Raw genomic sequence first — 16,444 nt, 5'->3', positions numbered from 1 at the left:
TCTTGACTCACTGCAAGCTCCGCCTCCCAGGTTCACACCATTCTCCTGCCTCAGCCTCCCGAGTAGCTGGGACTATAGGCGCCTGCCACTACGCCCGGCTAATTTTTTTGTATTTTTAGTAGAGACAGGGTTTCACTGTGTTAGCCAGGATGGTCTTGATCTCCTGACCTCGTGATCCGCCCGTCTCGGCCTCCCAAAGTGCTGGGATTACAGGCATGAGCCACCGTGACTGGCCTGAAGCTATGATTTTTTTTTTTTTTTTTTTTTTTTTGAGACGGAGTCTCGCACTGTCGCCCAGGCTGGAGTGCAGTGGCGCAATCTCGGCTCACTGCAAGCTCCGTCTCCCAGGTTCACGCCATTCTCCTGCCTCAGCCTCCTGAGTAGCTGGGACTACAGGCGCCCGCCACCGCGCCCGGGTAATTTTTTGTATTTTTAGTAGAGATGGGGTTTCACCGTGGTCTCGATCTCCTGACCTTGTGATCCGCCCGCCTCGGCCTCCCAAAGTGCTGGGATTACAGGCGTGAGCCACCGTGCCCGGCCGAAGCTATGATATTTTTTAAAAAGTTACCAAGGGAATATAGAGAAGGAAGAATAGAAGGTCAAGTCCAAGTACTGGAAATTGCCCTGTGTCTTAAAGGTCTGGCTGGGAGTGATACAGAAGAGCAGACTCGGGGAAGCAACAAAAGTGAGGCTGATAAGTATTTGGAGAGCCAGGCTACTGCCATGCAACAGAAGCCAAGCAAAGAGGTTTTCTCTCAACAAAGGTTTCCACCTTTATGGTAACATCTGGAACAGAATGCTTGATGTCAATAGCAAAGCACAATGCTGTGGAAAAAACAAAAGTGAGTTCAGTGTTACTCTGGGTGGCCCTTGTAGAGCCTAAGTCTTCTACCAGTTGGACTTAGCAAGATCCATGCAATGATTGATGGCAAGGGTTCATAAACACTGTTGCCACAGGGCAAGATGGAAGGACGAAGCACTTCTCTGAATGATGGGAACTTACCTAGCTCATCCCAGAGCTGCCTGCACTTGTCTGTCATGTTTGTTCCTTGCTGCCTCCAGAGCGTGAGTCGTGGGTCAGCCATAAACTGCTCAGTTATTAGTGTCAGCATCCTTGCTCCATTGGAATCTCTCATCCGCAGCATTTCTCGAACCTGACACATAAGAAGTGGTAAGGGATTGGTGATTGTGCATCACAAAAAAGTAGGAGGAGAAGGAAGTGGGGGAGGGGGAAGTGAAGATGAAGTATCTGAGTACACCATATCCAAAAGAGCCAGAAAGGCGGCCTCTTGTTCTGTAAGCAAGATCTCTGCATGTACCAAGAAAGCCTGATGTTCACAATGAGATACCATTTCACACCCACTAGGATGGCTAGAATTAAAAAGTCAGATAACAAGTGTTGGACAGGATGCAAAGAAATTGACACATCATACACTGTTGGTAGGAATGTAAAATGATACAGCCACCTTGGAAAACAGACTGGCAGTTCCTCAAATGATTAAGCATAGAGTTACTATATGACCCATCAATTCCACTCCAAGAAAGAAATGAAAATACATGTCCACATGTCCACATAGAACCTTATACAAGAATGTTTATAGCAGCACTATTCATAATAGCCAAAAGGTGGAAACAACTCAAATGTTCACTAACAGATGAATGGATAAACAAAACGTAGGCTATCCACATTTTGAACAATAAATCCACATTTATTGTTCAGCCGTAAAAAGGAATGAAGTACTGATTCATGCTATGACACCGATGAATCTTAAAAACATTATGCTGAGTGAAGGAAGCCAATCATAAAAGACTACATACTATATGAATGATTCCATTCATATGAAAGTCCAGAATAGGGAAATCTATAGAGACAGAAAGTAGATTAGTGGTTTCTTAGGGCTGGGGGAGGAAGACATAGAGGACAAGGGAGGGATAGGTAAGGGTATGGGTTTCTTTTTGAGGTGATGAAAATGTTCTTAAGTTGATTGTGGTGATGGCTGCATATAACTATGAATATACTAAAAAACACTGAACTGAACTTTAACACTTTAAATAGGTGAATTGTATAGTATATGAATTATATCTCACTGAAGGTATTAAGGGGGAAAAAAAAGAAAAGAAAAACAGCCTGCTGTGAGAGCCCCTAGTTTCAAAATACTAAGTGTCTTTAGGAACAGTGTTGAAACTCTAGCCTTCAAGCTTCATCAGGCAGCACTGAATTAAAAGCAGAGAGAAGATAGTTTCCTTGCTAAAATGCCCCAGCAATACTAACTCATTTACAGAGCAGAGCAGAAGGAACAGGACTACCAGGCTGAGGTGGTAGGACTCCCTGGAGGCAGCCTGCTCAAGTCTGGTGAGCCTCTCCCACTAGATTTCAAGGATTCAGTTCAGCTATGTCAAGTGAGCTAGGTATATTGCATGAAGCCTGAAGTGGTGTGCCCAGTCTAACTTAAGCTTCTTTTGTCAACAACAAAAGAAAAACACCTTTTCATATCTTACCTTGGCAAACATTGAGCTGAGTTGCTTTCCAGAGCCACAGTAACCGCCCTGGGAGAGAAAAAGCTTCACTTGTTCTTTCACCTGTTCTTCATCCAAATGCCAACAGTTTTCATCGTCAATGCTGGCCCCAGCTGTGGGGTCAGGGGCACCTATGAAGAATGGGAACAGTGAAATGAATCCCCAGAGTTCACATGCTACACATTCAGCTGGAGGGGCACTTTGTGAACATATTGAAATAGAGATGGGTCATTCTGCTTTCATACGGGTTTTGTCAACTATATAGTCCTAAACAAAATAAATAAATACATAAAATTAATTTTTCAAAAAGCCTAAATTAAAAGATCTAATGCTAGTTGCATGTTCACTTAAGTCTCAGTTATAGCTTCATCTAAGATCTACAGATACCACTGTAGGGGAAAAAAGGCCAGAAGAAATATACAATATGTAAATTGTGCATTTTTTCCCCCAGGAGAGTAACATTTTGTTTCTTCTTTTTGCTTTTCTATGAAGTTCAAATATGCCTTAATAGGCACGCATTATTTTAAAATACAAATACATTCTCTGAACATGAAAAATTCTTTTTGTTTGTTTGAGACAGGGTCTCACTCTGTCGCCCAGGCTGCTGGAGTGCAGTAGCATGATCATGGTTCACTGCAGCCTCAACCTCCCAGGCTCAATCAATGCTTCCACCTCAGCCTCCCAAGTAGCTGGCACCACAGTACAGGGCCACCACACCCAACTATTTTAAAACATTTTTTGTAGAGACAGGGTTTTGCCATGTTGCCCAGGCTGGTCTCAAATTCTTGGGCTCAAGCAATCCTCCCAACTCAAGTCTCCCAAAGTACTGGGATTACAGGCCAAAAAATTCTGTTTTTTAAAGTTCACTAGAAAACCGTCCCCTAAAGCATAGGTAGACTTACATACAGGGTGATATGATTTTATAAATTTATACAAAATATATTTTCATAGTGGGCTCACCTTGACAAAACCACTTAAAACATAGTTACAGTTATTTACACATCCCTCTCTCCTAGTAGTCTGTTAACTCCTTACTCACGGTTGAATCCCCAGTTGAATCCAAAGCTGTATCACCTACAGCATAGTGCTGATAATGTGACAAGCACTCTGGAAATGTCTGTGAAATGAAAACTGAATCATCTTCTTTCACTCTGTTATAGACAGAGTGCTGTAACAATTTGTTTTTTTTGTTTGTTTTTTTTTTAAATGTTAACTGACAAATAATTGTGTGTATATATGGGGTACAATGTAATGTTTTAATCTATGTATATATTTTTTTGAGACAGAGTCTCACTCTGTCATCCAGGTTGGAGTGCAGTGGCACGATTTTGGCTCACTGCAACCTCCACCTCCCAGGTTCAAGTGATTTTTGTGCCTCAGCCTCTCAAGTAGCTGGGATTTCAGGCATGTGCCACCACACCTGGATAATTCTTGTATTTCTGGCAGAGATGAGGTTTCGCCATGTTGGCCAGGCTGGTCTCAAACTCCTGGCCTTAAGTGATCTGCCTGCCTTGGCCTCCCAAAGTGCTGGGATTACAGGCGTGAGCCACTGCACCCGGCCTGACCTATGTATACATTATAGGAAGAGTTGATCGAGCCAATTTAACATACCCATCACCTCACCAGTTTGTCTTTTTTTTTTTTTTTTGATGTGGTAAGAATGTTAAAAATCTATTTTAGTAATTTTGAAATATACATTATTGGTTGGGTGCAGTGGCTCATGCCTGTAATCCCAGCACTTTGGGAGGCTGAGGCATGTGGATCACTTGAGGCCAGGAGTTTGAGACTAGCCTGGCCAACATGGTGAAACCCATCTCTACCAAAAGTACAAAAATTAGCTGGGTGTGGTGGCAAATGCCTGTAATTCCAGCCACTTGGGAGACTGAGGCATGAGAATTGCTTGAACCTGGGAGGTGGAGGTTGCAGTGAGCCAAGATCATGCCACTGCATTCCCGCCTGGGCAACAGAGTGAGACCCTGTCTCAAAAAACAAGAAAAACGACAACATTATTATTAACTGTGGTCACCATGTAGTGCAATACATTACTAAAACTTATTCTGTGACAAATTTTTAGAAACCTACCTCCAAGTGACAACAGGCCATAAATCAATACTCTATAGGTGTGGTCATGCAATAGGTTACAAATTCATGTCATGTTTAATCAGTTTGCCTTACTCCTTGTCTCCCTATGTCAGAACTCTGCTTACATAAGATTTGGGTCAGCATAACAAAGCTACTCCTCTGCTATGCTTTGTTGTAGTACATCTTATTCGCTAGGGAATTAGGAGGGCTCACATTATTCATTCATTCCACAAATACAAATTAACACATATGATCTGCCAGTTTATTGTATCTATTCTATGCTTCTTTTCTTCAAATGTTTTGTTCTATACACAGTTTTTTGTTGTTTGTTCTAGACAGGGTCTCATTCTGTTGCCCAGGCTGGAGTGTAGTAGTGCGATCATGGCTAACTGCATCCTCAACCTCCTGTGCTCAAGTGATCCCACCACCTTAGCTTCCCAAGTAGCTGGGACTAAAGACATGCACCACTATGCCCAACTAATTTATTTTTTAATTTTTTTGTAGAGATGGGGTCTTGCCATATTGCCCAGGCTGGTCTCGAACTTCTGGGCTCAAGAGACCCTCCAAAGTGTTAGGATTATAGGCATAACCCACCATACCGGGCCAAGTTTTTGAAAAAATAATTTCAACTCTTATTTTAGATTCAGGGGATATATGTATAGGTGTGTTATATGGGTATATTGTGTGATGCTGAGGTTTGGGGTAAAAATGATCCCATCACCCAGGTAGTGAGCATAGTACCCAATAGGTACTTTTTCAGATCTTGTCCCTTCCTTTTCTCTCCTCTCAAGTAGTTCCCAGTGTCTATTGTGCCCATCTTTATGACCATGTGTAACCAATGCTTAGCTTCCACTTATAAGTGAGAACATGTGGCATTTGGCTTCCTGTTTCTGAATTAATTTACTTAGGATAATGGCCTCCAGCTGCATCCACGTTACTGCCGAGGAAATTATTTTGGTCTTTTTTTTTTTGGCTGCATTGAATTCCATGATGTATATGTACCACATCTTCTTTATCCAATCCACTGCTGTTGGGCATCTAGGTTGATTCCACATCTTTGCTGTTGTGAACATATGAGTGCCTGTATCTTTTCAGTAGAATGATTTATTCTCCTTTGGGCATATGCCCAGTAATGGGATTGCTGGGTGGCCTAGTAGTTCTGTTTTAAGTGCTTTGAGAACTCTCCAAATAAACATAGTTCTGATCATAATCACTTCCCCGATCAAAAATATTCAGTCATGCCCTATTCTTACTAAATTATGTCCAAATGCCCTAGAATGGCCTTCAAGGTCCTCTATGCTCAGGCCCTATCTTTCATTTTTCGTCTTGTCTTCCCCTACACTTATGATATGCTTCAGCCAGAAACAGTGTTCCCAGAACTCAACCACATTGGCTTATGACATACTTTTCCTCCTCCTTCCTCTAACCTGTTCTTTGACCAAAAAACCCAACAGTTCTCACTGTCAATATTATTTCGGTTCCAGAGTCAGGGCTGCAATGAGAAACGGAAACCATAGGCCGGGCGTGGTGGCTCACACCTGTAATCCCAGCACTTTGGGAGGCAGAGGCGGGCAGATCACGAGGTCAGGAGATGGAGACCATCCTGGCTAACGTGGTAAAACCCCGTCTGTACTAAAATACAAAAAATTAGCCGGGCGTGGTGGCGGGCGCATGTAGTCCCAGCTACTCAGAAGGCTGAGGCAGGAGAATGGCGTGAACCCGGAGGGTGGAGCTTGCAGTGAGCCGAGACCGTGCCACTGCACTCCAGCCTGGGTGAAAGAGCGAGACTCCATCTCAAAAAAAAAAAAAAAAAAAAAGACATCATAAAATTAGTGTATAGAGAGGCTAACACTGCTGAGGTTCATGTATTGCTAGTTTACCTGGCAATAGGAGCTTTCTTTTTTAACCTTCTCACTGAATTAGCCATATACTCCATTGCCACCTGACGAAAGTATGCCCATCTTATGCTCATGTGCTCAGCATATAAAGGCAGTAACACTATTTTTTGTATTTGTAGTCTCCTGATATTAATTCACTTACTAATTAACATTCTACATAGTACTTTATTATTACGTTCATTAAATGTTCTTCATAGCACTTTATTATTACTTCTCTTGCACCTTGTTTTACATTAGAATTTTGCATTTCTCATATATTCCCAACTAAGTTGAAATTTTTAAAAAATAGGGATTCATTTTTCTACTTCATAGTGTCAGGCTCATTACAGCACTGAGTTAATATTTACAGAATGAATAAATACACATCTCACTGACCATCTAGATTTAAGCACCACACAGGCATATATTGTGTCCTATCCTCCTTTTATATCCCAAAAGTGGCAAAGCAAAACAAATATACTCCTTATCCTTAAATATTTGTAAGTAACAAGAATTTATTCAGTTTTTCCTATGCTAGAGGCACTTTTTATACATATACCCATTAGAATGTGTGCTCCTTGAGGGCAAAAGTTTTTGTTTGCTGGTATATTAACAACACATAGAAAAGTGCCTGGCATATAGTAGGTGCTCAATAAATATTTATTGAATAAATTCCAAGGAACGTTCATAACAACTCTATGAGGCCATATTATTCTCCTAATTTTAAAAATGAAGAAACTAAAGTTTACACAGGGTAACTTAGATGTAAAGTATATCAGCCAGGATCTATATATTGGTCTCTCTCCAAAGCCTGTCTCTTTACTACAAGGCTATACTTTGGCCTTCGTCTCATGCTGCTGTGATTCACCAGTTGGTTTTAGGCCCCCTGAAGCTGTAACTGATGGTGTATCTGAAGATAGCCAAATCCCATCTTTCCTTGGCTTATTCTGCTACATAGAATATGGAATTAGTCAGAATAATGCATTTTTCCCACAGTGAGGATAACTAGAGTTCTCATCAGTACAGTGATTCTCAGATATTAATATGCAAAATAATTACTTGGGGTTTATGTGAAAAATGCAGGTTATGGAGTCTAACTCCTAACAATTCTGGTTTTCAGGAGCTCCATAGAGATAAAACTGAGATAAATTAGGTTAATCCAAGAACTGGTTGTTGAGTACCTTGGAGCTAAGGATTGGGGTTGGAATGAACAGCAATGGTGCTCCAGCAGCAGAGGGCAGAGATGGCTTGAATACCAATTCTGTCCCTCGGATGGTTAAGTTAGGATATGAAAAAGCAGGAACAGGATCTAGTCTTTTAGGGGAGTCGGCCTTAAACAACTGGCTGGAAGTATGGACTGATACCCTCTCCTCTGAGGGTTTGAAGGGGTATGGAAAAAAGTGGAGAACACTTGGCACCCAGGTGATAATAGTGGCAGTAGCTGGGGAAGAAATAAGGCACAGTTTATAAATACCTAGAGTGTATCTAAAGAAAACTGCTGGGATAGGGCTAGGACGAGTCAAAACCTTGAGAGTTACTAACAGTACAACTTCATTTAAAACTTCAAAAGGGTTTGTTTATTTTATAGGAGAGAAAGGAAAGTAAATTGTACAAATGTTTGCTGGTCTACAATGGACCCCAGGAGATGAGAAACTGAGCTGCTAAAATGGGTGACAGCAGCAAAAAAGGAAGTGAGTTAATATTTGGGGCATTGAGGTAACAAACTACAAGGAGTTTGTGTGATTGCTGAGGCAAGCAAAGTCATTTGGGAAGAGAACAAACTGGCAAGAGACCCAATGGAGAATTTTCTAAGACACTTTCATTTTCATTTCTAAGACATTTTCATTTATTCAGCCAATATTTATAGAGAGCCTCATATGTACAGAACCTGTGCCTGTGCCAAATACTGGATATATAACGGTAAACAAAGCAGATACAGAGCTTATAGTTGGGGAGAGAGACCTTAAGCAAATAATCACATGTACATATTTTTGTGTGGAAAGGAAGAAGAGTCAAAGGCTTCTCTGAGAAAGTGACATTTAAGCTGACACTTGAAGAATAAACAGGAGTTAGCCTGGCAGAGAGTGGAAGAAATACTGTGTACTTTTTGTTCAAAAAAAGCATTACTTTGGTAATTAAATACAACTATAATAAGGGAGGGAGGAGAGAAACAGGATGGGAAAGGAGGATATTCTCTCAAGGAGAGGGAATATTATGTGAAAATACAGGCAAAAACCAGATCATGCAAAGTTTTGCATGCCACAGAAATTTGGATTCGATCCTAACAGTAATAGGAGGCCACTGAAGGATTTTAAACAAGAAGTGATATGATAATACCTGCAGTTATAGAAAAGTTACTTTGGATGGTGGTATGAAGAATGGAATAGAGGGGATTAATAGTGGAAATTGAAAGATCAGTTAGATGGCTACTATAACAATTTACATGAGAGATTATAGTGGTTTGATTTAATAGGGAGAAGTAGAAAATTATGAAATATATTTCAGAGGTAAAATTAACAGATCTTGCAATGTATTGCATGTGGAATACACAAAAGACAAAGGTGTTAGGAGTAACTACAAGGTTTTCATCATGATTCCATGGCTAGATGGTGGTGCTATACGGTGAATACAGGAGGATAAATAAATTTGGGGAAGAAGATCATAAAATCACATTTGGATATGTTGATCTTGGGATGCCTTTATGACATTAAATAGTTGCATATAGAGTCTAACGCTCAATAGATATGGGCTGAAGAAATACATCTGTGAGGTTGGGCACAGTGGCTCATGCCTGTAATCCTAGCACTTTGGGAGGCCAAGGTGGGTGTGTTGCTTGAGCCCAAGAGCTCAAGACCAGCCTCCGCAACACAGTGAGACCCTGTCTCTACAAAAAATACAAAAATTAGCCAAGCATGGTGGCATGAGCCTGTGGTCCCAGCTACTTGGGAGGCTGACGTGGGAGGATCACCTGAGCCCAGGGAAACTGAGGCTGCAGTGAACTGTGATTGTGCCACTGCATTCCAGCCCAGGTGACAGAGTAATACCCTGCCTCAAAAAAAAAAAAAAAAAAAAAAAAAAAAAAGAAAGAAATACATTTGTGAGTCATGGAATGTAGATAATATTTGAAGACAAGGATGTAACTGAGATTGCCTACAGGAATCATATAAAATAAGAAGAGGAGAAAATGTAAGATAATTTATAAGAAATGTCAATATTCAAAGGTCAAATAGTACAGTAGAGGACAGCATTAAGGAATAAACAAGGGCACAAATCATTTAACTAGATAAACTAGGTGTGGAGTTCACAAACTGGCTTCTTCAGCTGTCTTTCACTAACTCCCAGGCAGCATCTTTTCTAAAAATCCTTTCTTTACTTTAAAAATCAAATTAAATTAAAATGCCCTTATATGTTCACTGGTTAGAACATTTTAGTCTTTCCACAGAAAGAGATGAGTATGAAACCACTCATCTTTAGTAACAGTAAAGTAGGCCTAGTCAATGTAAATAATACTTTAACATTATACTCTGAATTTTTTCCTAAGGACTAATAACAGAAATGATGACAAGTGAAGATAAGATAGAAAGGATGTCTTTCATAAATAATTATGAAACAAACCATTGTGTGGGTTCAGCCTTCACGTAAGCATTGAAGCTTATATAATGAGATCTGTCCTGAGGGTGTTTTTAAGTCTAAGGATCCAATTTTTCTTTCATTCTTTTTTTTTTTTTTTTGAGATGGAGTCTCACTCTGCTGCCCAGGCAGGAGTGCAGTGGTGTGATCTCAGTTCACTGCAACCTCCGCCTCCAGGGTTCAAGCCATTCTCCTGCCTCAGCCTCCCAAATGGCTGGGATTACAGGTGGTGCACACTACCATGCCTGGCTAATTTTTGTATTTTTAGTAGAGACGGGATTTCACCATGTTGGCCAGGCTGGTCTTGAACTCCTGACCTTAGGTGATCTGTCTACTCCAGCCTCCCAAAGTGCTGGGATTACAGGCGTGAGCCACGGTGTCTGGCCAATAAATAGTAATTTAAAAATTTTAATGTAAGGTGAGCCAAAATCATGCCATTGCACTCCAGCCTGGGCAAAGAGAGCAAAGTTCCATCTCAAAAAAAAAAAAAAAAAAAAAAAAAAAAAAAATTAATGTATTCCATTTTGTTGATCTTTTCCTACTAAAAAAAATTTTCTCTACCTCAAGGACATGAAGGTGTTCTCTTATCTTAGGTTTTACTCTTCTACTTTTCACATTTATATCTGCAATCCATCTGCAACTGATTTTTCTAAGTGTTATCAGGTAGAAATCAAGTTTCCAGTTGAAACTGGAATCTCATTATAGTTCTGATTTGCATTTCTTTGATAATCAGTGATGTTGAGCACCTTTTCATATGCCTGTTTGCCATTTGTATGTCTTCTTTCGGGAAATGTCTATTCAGACCTTTTGCACATTTTAAAATAGGATTATTAGATTTTTTCTTATAGAGTTGTTTGAGCTCCTTTTATATTCAAGGATTATTAATCCCTTGTCAGAAGGATAGTTTGAAGGAATTTTCTCCTATTCTGTGGGTTGTTTCTTCACTTTGTTGATTATATCCTTTCTGTACAGAAGCTTTTTAACTTGATGTGATCCCATTTATCCATTTTTGCTTTGGTTGCCTGTGCTTGTGGGTTATTACTCAAAAAATCTTTGCCCAGTCCAGTGTCCTAGAGAGCTTCCCCAATGTTTTCTTGTAGTAGTTTCATAGTTTCAGGTCTTAGATGTAAGTCTTTAATCCATTTTTATCTGATATTTGTATATGGTTAGAGATGGGGGTCAAGTTTCATTTCTTCTGCATACGGATATCCAGTTTCCCAGCATCCATTTATTGAAAAAACTGTCTTTTCCTCAGTGTATGTTCTTGGCATCTTTGTAACAAATGAGTTCAGTGTAGGTGTGTGGATTTGTTTCTGGGTTTTCTATTCTGTTCCATTGGTCTATGTGTCTATTTTATGACAGTACCATGCTATTTTAGTTACTATAGCTCTGTAGTAAAATGTTAAGTCAAGTAATATGATAACTCCAGTTTTGTTCTTTTTGCTTAGGATAGCTTTTGTTATTCCAGGTCTTTGTGGTTTCATATAACAAAAAACAATTTTAGAATTGTTTTTTCTATTTCTGTTAATAATGTCATTGGTATTTTGATAGGGATTACATTGAATCTGTAGATTAAGTAGTATGAGTATTTTAACAATATTGATTTTTCCAATTCATGAACATGGAATATCTTTCCATTTTTTGGTGTCTTCTTCGATTTCTTTTATCAGTGTTTTATAGTTTTCATTATAGAGAACTTTCACTTCTTTGGTTAACTCCTAGGCATTTATTTGTGGCTACTGTAAATGGGATTACTTTTCAAATTTATTTTTTAGATGGTTCACTGTTTGCATATACAATTGCTACTGATTTTTTTTTTTTTTTTTTTTTTTTTTTTTTTTTTTTTAGGTGGAGTCTCACTGTTGTCGCCCTGGCTGGAGTTGCAGTGGCACGATCTTAGCTCACTGCAACCTCTGCCTCCTGGGTTCAAGCAATTTCCCTGCTTCAGCCACCTGAGTAGCTGAGATTACAGGTGCCCACCATCACGCCTGGGTAATTTTTGTATTTTTAGTAGGGGTAGAGTTTCACCATGTTGGCCAGGCTTGTCTCAAACTCCTGACCTTACGTGATCCACCTGCCTTGGCCTCCCAAAGTGATGGGATAACAGACGTGAGCCACCGCGCCCGGCCTGCTGATTTTTTGTATGTTGATTTTGTATCCTGCAATTTTACTGAATGTATTCATCAATTCTAATAGTTTCTTGGTGGAGTCTTTAGGTTTTTCCAAATACAAGATCATATCATCTGCAAACGAGGATAATTTGACTTCTTCCTTTCCAATTTAAATGCCCCTTATTTCCTTCTCTTGTTTGCTTGCTCTAGCTAGGACCTCCAGCATTATGTTGAATAACAGTGGTAACATGGGGCATCCTTGTCACGTTCCAGATCTTAGAGAAAAGGTTTTCAGTTTTTCCCCATTCAGTATATTAGCTGTGGGTCTGCCATATATGTCTTTTATTACGTTGAGGTATGTTCCTTCTATACCCATTTTAAAAGTGTTTTTATCATGAAGAGATGTTAGATTTTATCAAGTGCTTTTTCAGCATCAATTGAAATGATCATACGGTTTTTATCCTTTATTCTGCTGATATGATGTATCACATTGATTGATTTCCATATATTGAAACATCCTTGCATCCCAGGGATAAATCCCACTTGATCATGATGAATGATCTTTTTAATGTATTTTGAATTCAGTTTGCTAGTATTTCGTTGAGGACTTTTTGCATCAATATTCATCTGAGATATTGGCATGTAGTTTTATTTTTTTGATATGTCTTTGTCTGGTTTTGGTATCAGGGTAATACTTGCCTTGTAGAATGAGTTTGGAAGTATTTCTTCCTCCTCTATTTTCAGAATAGTTTGAGTAAGATTGGTATTAATCCTTCTTTAAATGTTTGGTAGAATTCAGCTGGGTCTCAGGCTTTTCATTACTGGGTGACTTTTTATTATGGCTTTGATCTTGTTACTTTATTTGGTCTGTTCAAGTTTTGGATTTTTTCATGGTTCAGTCTTGATAGGTTATATGCATCTTGAAATTTGTCCATTGCTTTTAGATTTTCTGATTTATTGGCATATAGTTGTTCACAGTAACCACTAATGATCCTTTGAATTTCTGTGTTATCAGCTGTAATGTCTCCTTTTTCACCTCTGATTTTATTTATTTGGGTCATCTCTCTTTTTTTCTTAGTCTGGCTAAAGGTTTGTCAATTTTGTTTAACTTTTCAAAAAACCAACCTTTTGTTTTATTGATTTTTTGTATTGTTTTCTTCATTTCAATTTATTTCTGCTCTGATCTTTATTATTTCTTTTTTCTATCAATATTAATTTTGGGTTTGGCTTGCTCTTGCTTTTCTACTTCTTTAAGATACATCATTAGATTGTTTATTTGAAGTTTTTCTTCTTTTTGATCTAGGTACTTATAGCTATACATTTCCCTCTTAGTACTGGTTTTGCTGTATCCTATAGATTTTAGTATATTGTGTTTCCATTATCATTGGTTTTAAGAAATTTTTCAATTTCCTCTTAATTTCTTTATTGACCCACTGGTCATTCAGAAGCATATTGTTTAATTTCCATGTATTTGTATAGTTTCCAAAATTCCTCTTGTTATTAATTTCTAGTTTTATTCCATTGTGGTCAGAGAAGATGCTTATTTCAGTTTTTTGTTTGTTTGTTTACTGTTTTAAGACTTGTTTTGTAACCTAACATGTGGTTTATCTCTGAGAATAATCCATGTGCTGAGGAAAATAATGTGTATTCTGCAGTTGCTGGCTGAAATGTTCTGTAAATATCTATTAGTTGCATTTGGTCTATAGTGCAGATTAAATCCAATGTTTCTTTGTTGATTTTCTGTCTGGAAGATGTGTCCAATGCTAATAGTGGGATGTTGAAGTCTCCAGCTATTACTATACTGAAGTCTATCTCTCTATTTAGCTGTAATAGTGTTTGCTCTATATATTTGGGTGCTCCAGTGTTGGGTGTATATATATTTACAATTACTATATACTCTTACTGAACTAACCCCTTTATCATTATATTGTCACCTTCTTATAGTTTTTGTCTTGAAATCTATTTTGTCTGACAAAAGTATAGCTACTCCTGCTCCTTTTTGTTTTCATTGACATGAAATACCTTTTTCAATCCCTTTTCGGTCTATGTTTGTCTTTATAAGTGAAGTGTGTTTCTTGTAGGTAACAGATCATTGGGTCTAATTTTTTTTTTTAATCCATGCAGCCACTTTATGTCTTTTTATTGGAGAGCTTAGTCTATTTACATTCAGTGTTGTTATTGATAAGTAAGGACTTAGTCCTGCCATTTTGTTATTTGTTTTCTGGTTGTTTTGTGGTCTTCTCTTCCTTCTTTCCTTCCTGTTTTCCTTTAGTGAAGGTGATTTTCTCTGGTGATATGATTTAGTTTCTTACTTTTAACTTTTTGTGTATTTGTTGTATTGTTTTTGGCTTGAAGTTACCACGAAGCTTGCAAATACTATCTTATAACCCATTATTTTAAACTGATAAAAAACTTACACCATTTGAATAAGCAAACAAGCCAAAAGAAACCTAATAAAAACTCTACAACTTACCTTTGTCCCCCTGCTTTTTAACTTTTTGTTGTTTCTACTTGTATCTTATTATGCTATGTCTTGAAAGTTGTAGTTATTATTTGTGATTGGTTCATAGTTTAGTCTTTCTACTTAAGAGTAGTTTACACATCACAGTTAAAGCATTATAATATTTTGTGTTCTTCTGTCTACTTACTATCACCAGTGAGTTCTGTGCCTTCATGAGATTTTTTCTTGTTCACTAACATCCTTTTTGTACTGATAGAAGTACTCCCTTTTAGCATTTCTTGTAGGCCAGTTCTGGTGTTGATGAAATCCCTCAGTTTTTGTTTGTCTGGGAAAGTCTTTATTTCTCCTTCATGTTTGAAGGATATTTTTGCCAAACATACTATTTTAGGATAAAAGTTTTTTTTCCTTCACTTTAAACATGTCATGCCACTCTCTCCTTGCCCGTAAAGTTTCCACTGAAAAGTCTGCTGCCAGACTCCATTGTATGTTACTTTTTAATTTTCTCTTGCTGCTTTTAGGATCCTTTCTATATCCTTGACCTTTGGGAGTTTGATTATTAAATGTCTTGAACTAGTCTTCTTTGGGTTAAATATGCTTGGTATTCTATAACCTACTTGTACTTGGATACTGATATATCTTCCTCTAGGTCTGGGAAGTTCTCTGATATAATCCCTTTGAATAAATTCTCTATCCCCAATCTCTTTCTCTATGTCCTCTTTAAGGCCAATAACTCTTAGATTTGCCCCTTGAAGCTATATTCCGGATCTTGCAGGTATGTATCACTCATTTTATTCTTTTTTTCTTTTATCTCCTCAGACTGTGAATTTTCAAATAGCCTGTCTTCAAGCTCACTAATTCCTTCTTCTGCTTGATGAATTCTGCTATTAAAAGACTCTGATGCATTCTTCTGTATGCTAATTGCATTTTTCAGCTCCAGAATTTCTGCTTCTTTTGAATTATTTCAATCTCTTTGCTAAATTTATCTGATAGAAGTCTAAATTCCTTCTTTGTGTTATCTTGAATTTCTTTGAGTTTCCTCAAAACAGCTATTTTGAATTCTTTCTGAAAGGTTACACATCTCTGTTTCTCCAGGATTGGTTTCTGGTACCTTTAGTTCATTTGATGAGGTCATGTTTTCCTGGATGATGTTGATGCTTGTAGATGTTTGTCAGTGTCCAGGCATTGAAGAGTTAGGTATTTGGTGTAGTCTTCTCAGCCTGGGCTTGTTTGTACCTGTCCTTCTTGGGAAGGCTTTCCAGATATGTGAAAGGACTTGGGTATTGTGATCTAAGCTGTATCTGCTTTAGTGGTCACCCCAACCCCAGTAATGCTGTGGTTCTTGCAGACCCATAGAGGTACCTCCTTGGTGGTCTAGAACAAGATCCAGAAGAATTCTCTGGGAAACCAGGCAAAGACTCTTGTTCTCTTCCCTTAGTTTCTTCCAAACAAATGGGATCTTTCTCTGTTCTGAGCTACCTGGAAGTGGTGTGACATAAGTACCCTTGTGGTCACCACCACTAGGACTGTGCTTGGTCAAATCTGAAGCCAGCACCAAATTAGGTCTCACCTAAGGTTTGCTGTAACCACTCCCTGGCTATTATCTGTGTTCACTCAAGGCCCTGAGGCTCCACAATCAGCAGGTGGCAAAGCCAGCCTGGCCTGTGTCCTTCTCTTCAGGATGGTGGGTTCCTCCAGACTCTGGGTGTGTCCAGAGGTGCCATCCCGGAGCCAGGGACCAGAGTAAAAAAACCTTAGATGTTCACCTG

General features: G+C 38.7%; 1 protein-coding gene across 4 annotated transcripts in view; it reads right to left on the bottom strand.

Annotated features, from left to right (window-relative positions):
- The window catches only part of LOC105494931 (zinc finger SWIM-type containing 5), a 197,969-nt gene that overhangs the window by 40,248 nt on the left and 141,277 nt on the right, over positions 1 to 16,444 (bottom strand). For all 4 annotated transcript variants that reach the window (XM_011763967.2, XM_011763969.3, XM_011763970.3 and 1 more), the window contains exons 3-4: positions 2,500 to 2,648; positions 1,004 to 1,154 (exon numbers count right to left, since the gene is read on the bottom strand). In XM_011763967.2, the coding sequence (XP_011762269.1) occupies positions 1,004 to 1,154; positions 2,500 to 2,648 (300 nt within the window). The remainder of the gene's footprint in view (positions 1 to 1,003; positions 1,155 to 2,499; positions 2,649 to 16,444) is intronic.

This window comes from Macaca nemestrina, chromosome 1 (assembly GCF_043159975.1).
Source record: "Macaca nemestrina isolate mMacNem1 chromosome 1, mMacNem.hap1, whole genome shotgun sequence".
Classification (NCBI taxonomy): Eukaryota; Metazoa; Chordata; class Mammalia; order Primates; family Cercopithecidae; genus Macaca; species Macaca nemestrina.
This window is presented reverse-complemented; position numbering and strand designations above follow the sequence as displayed.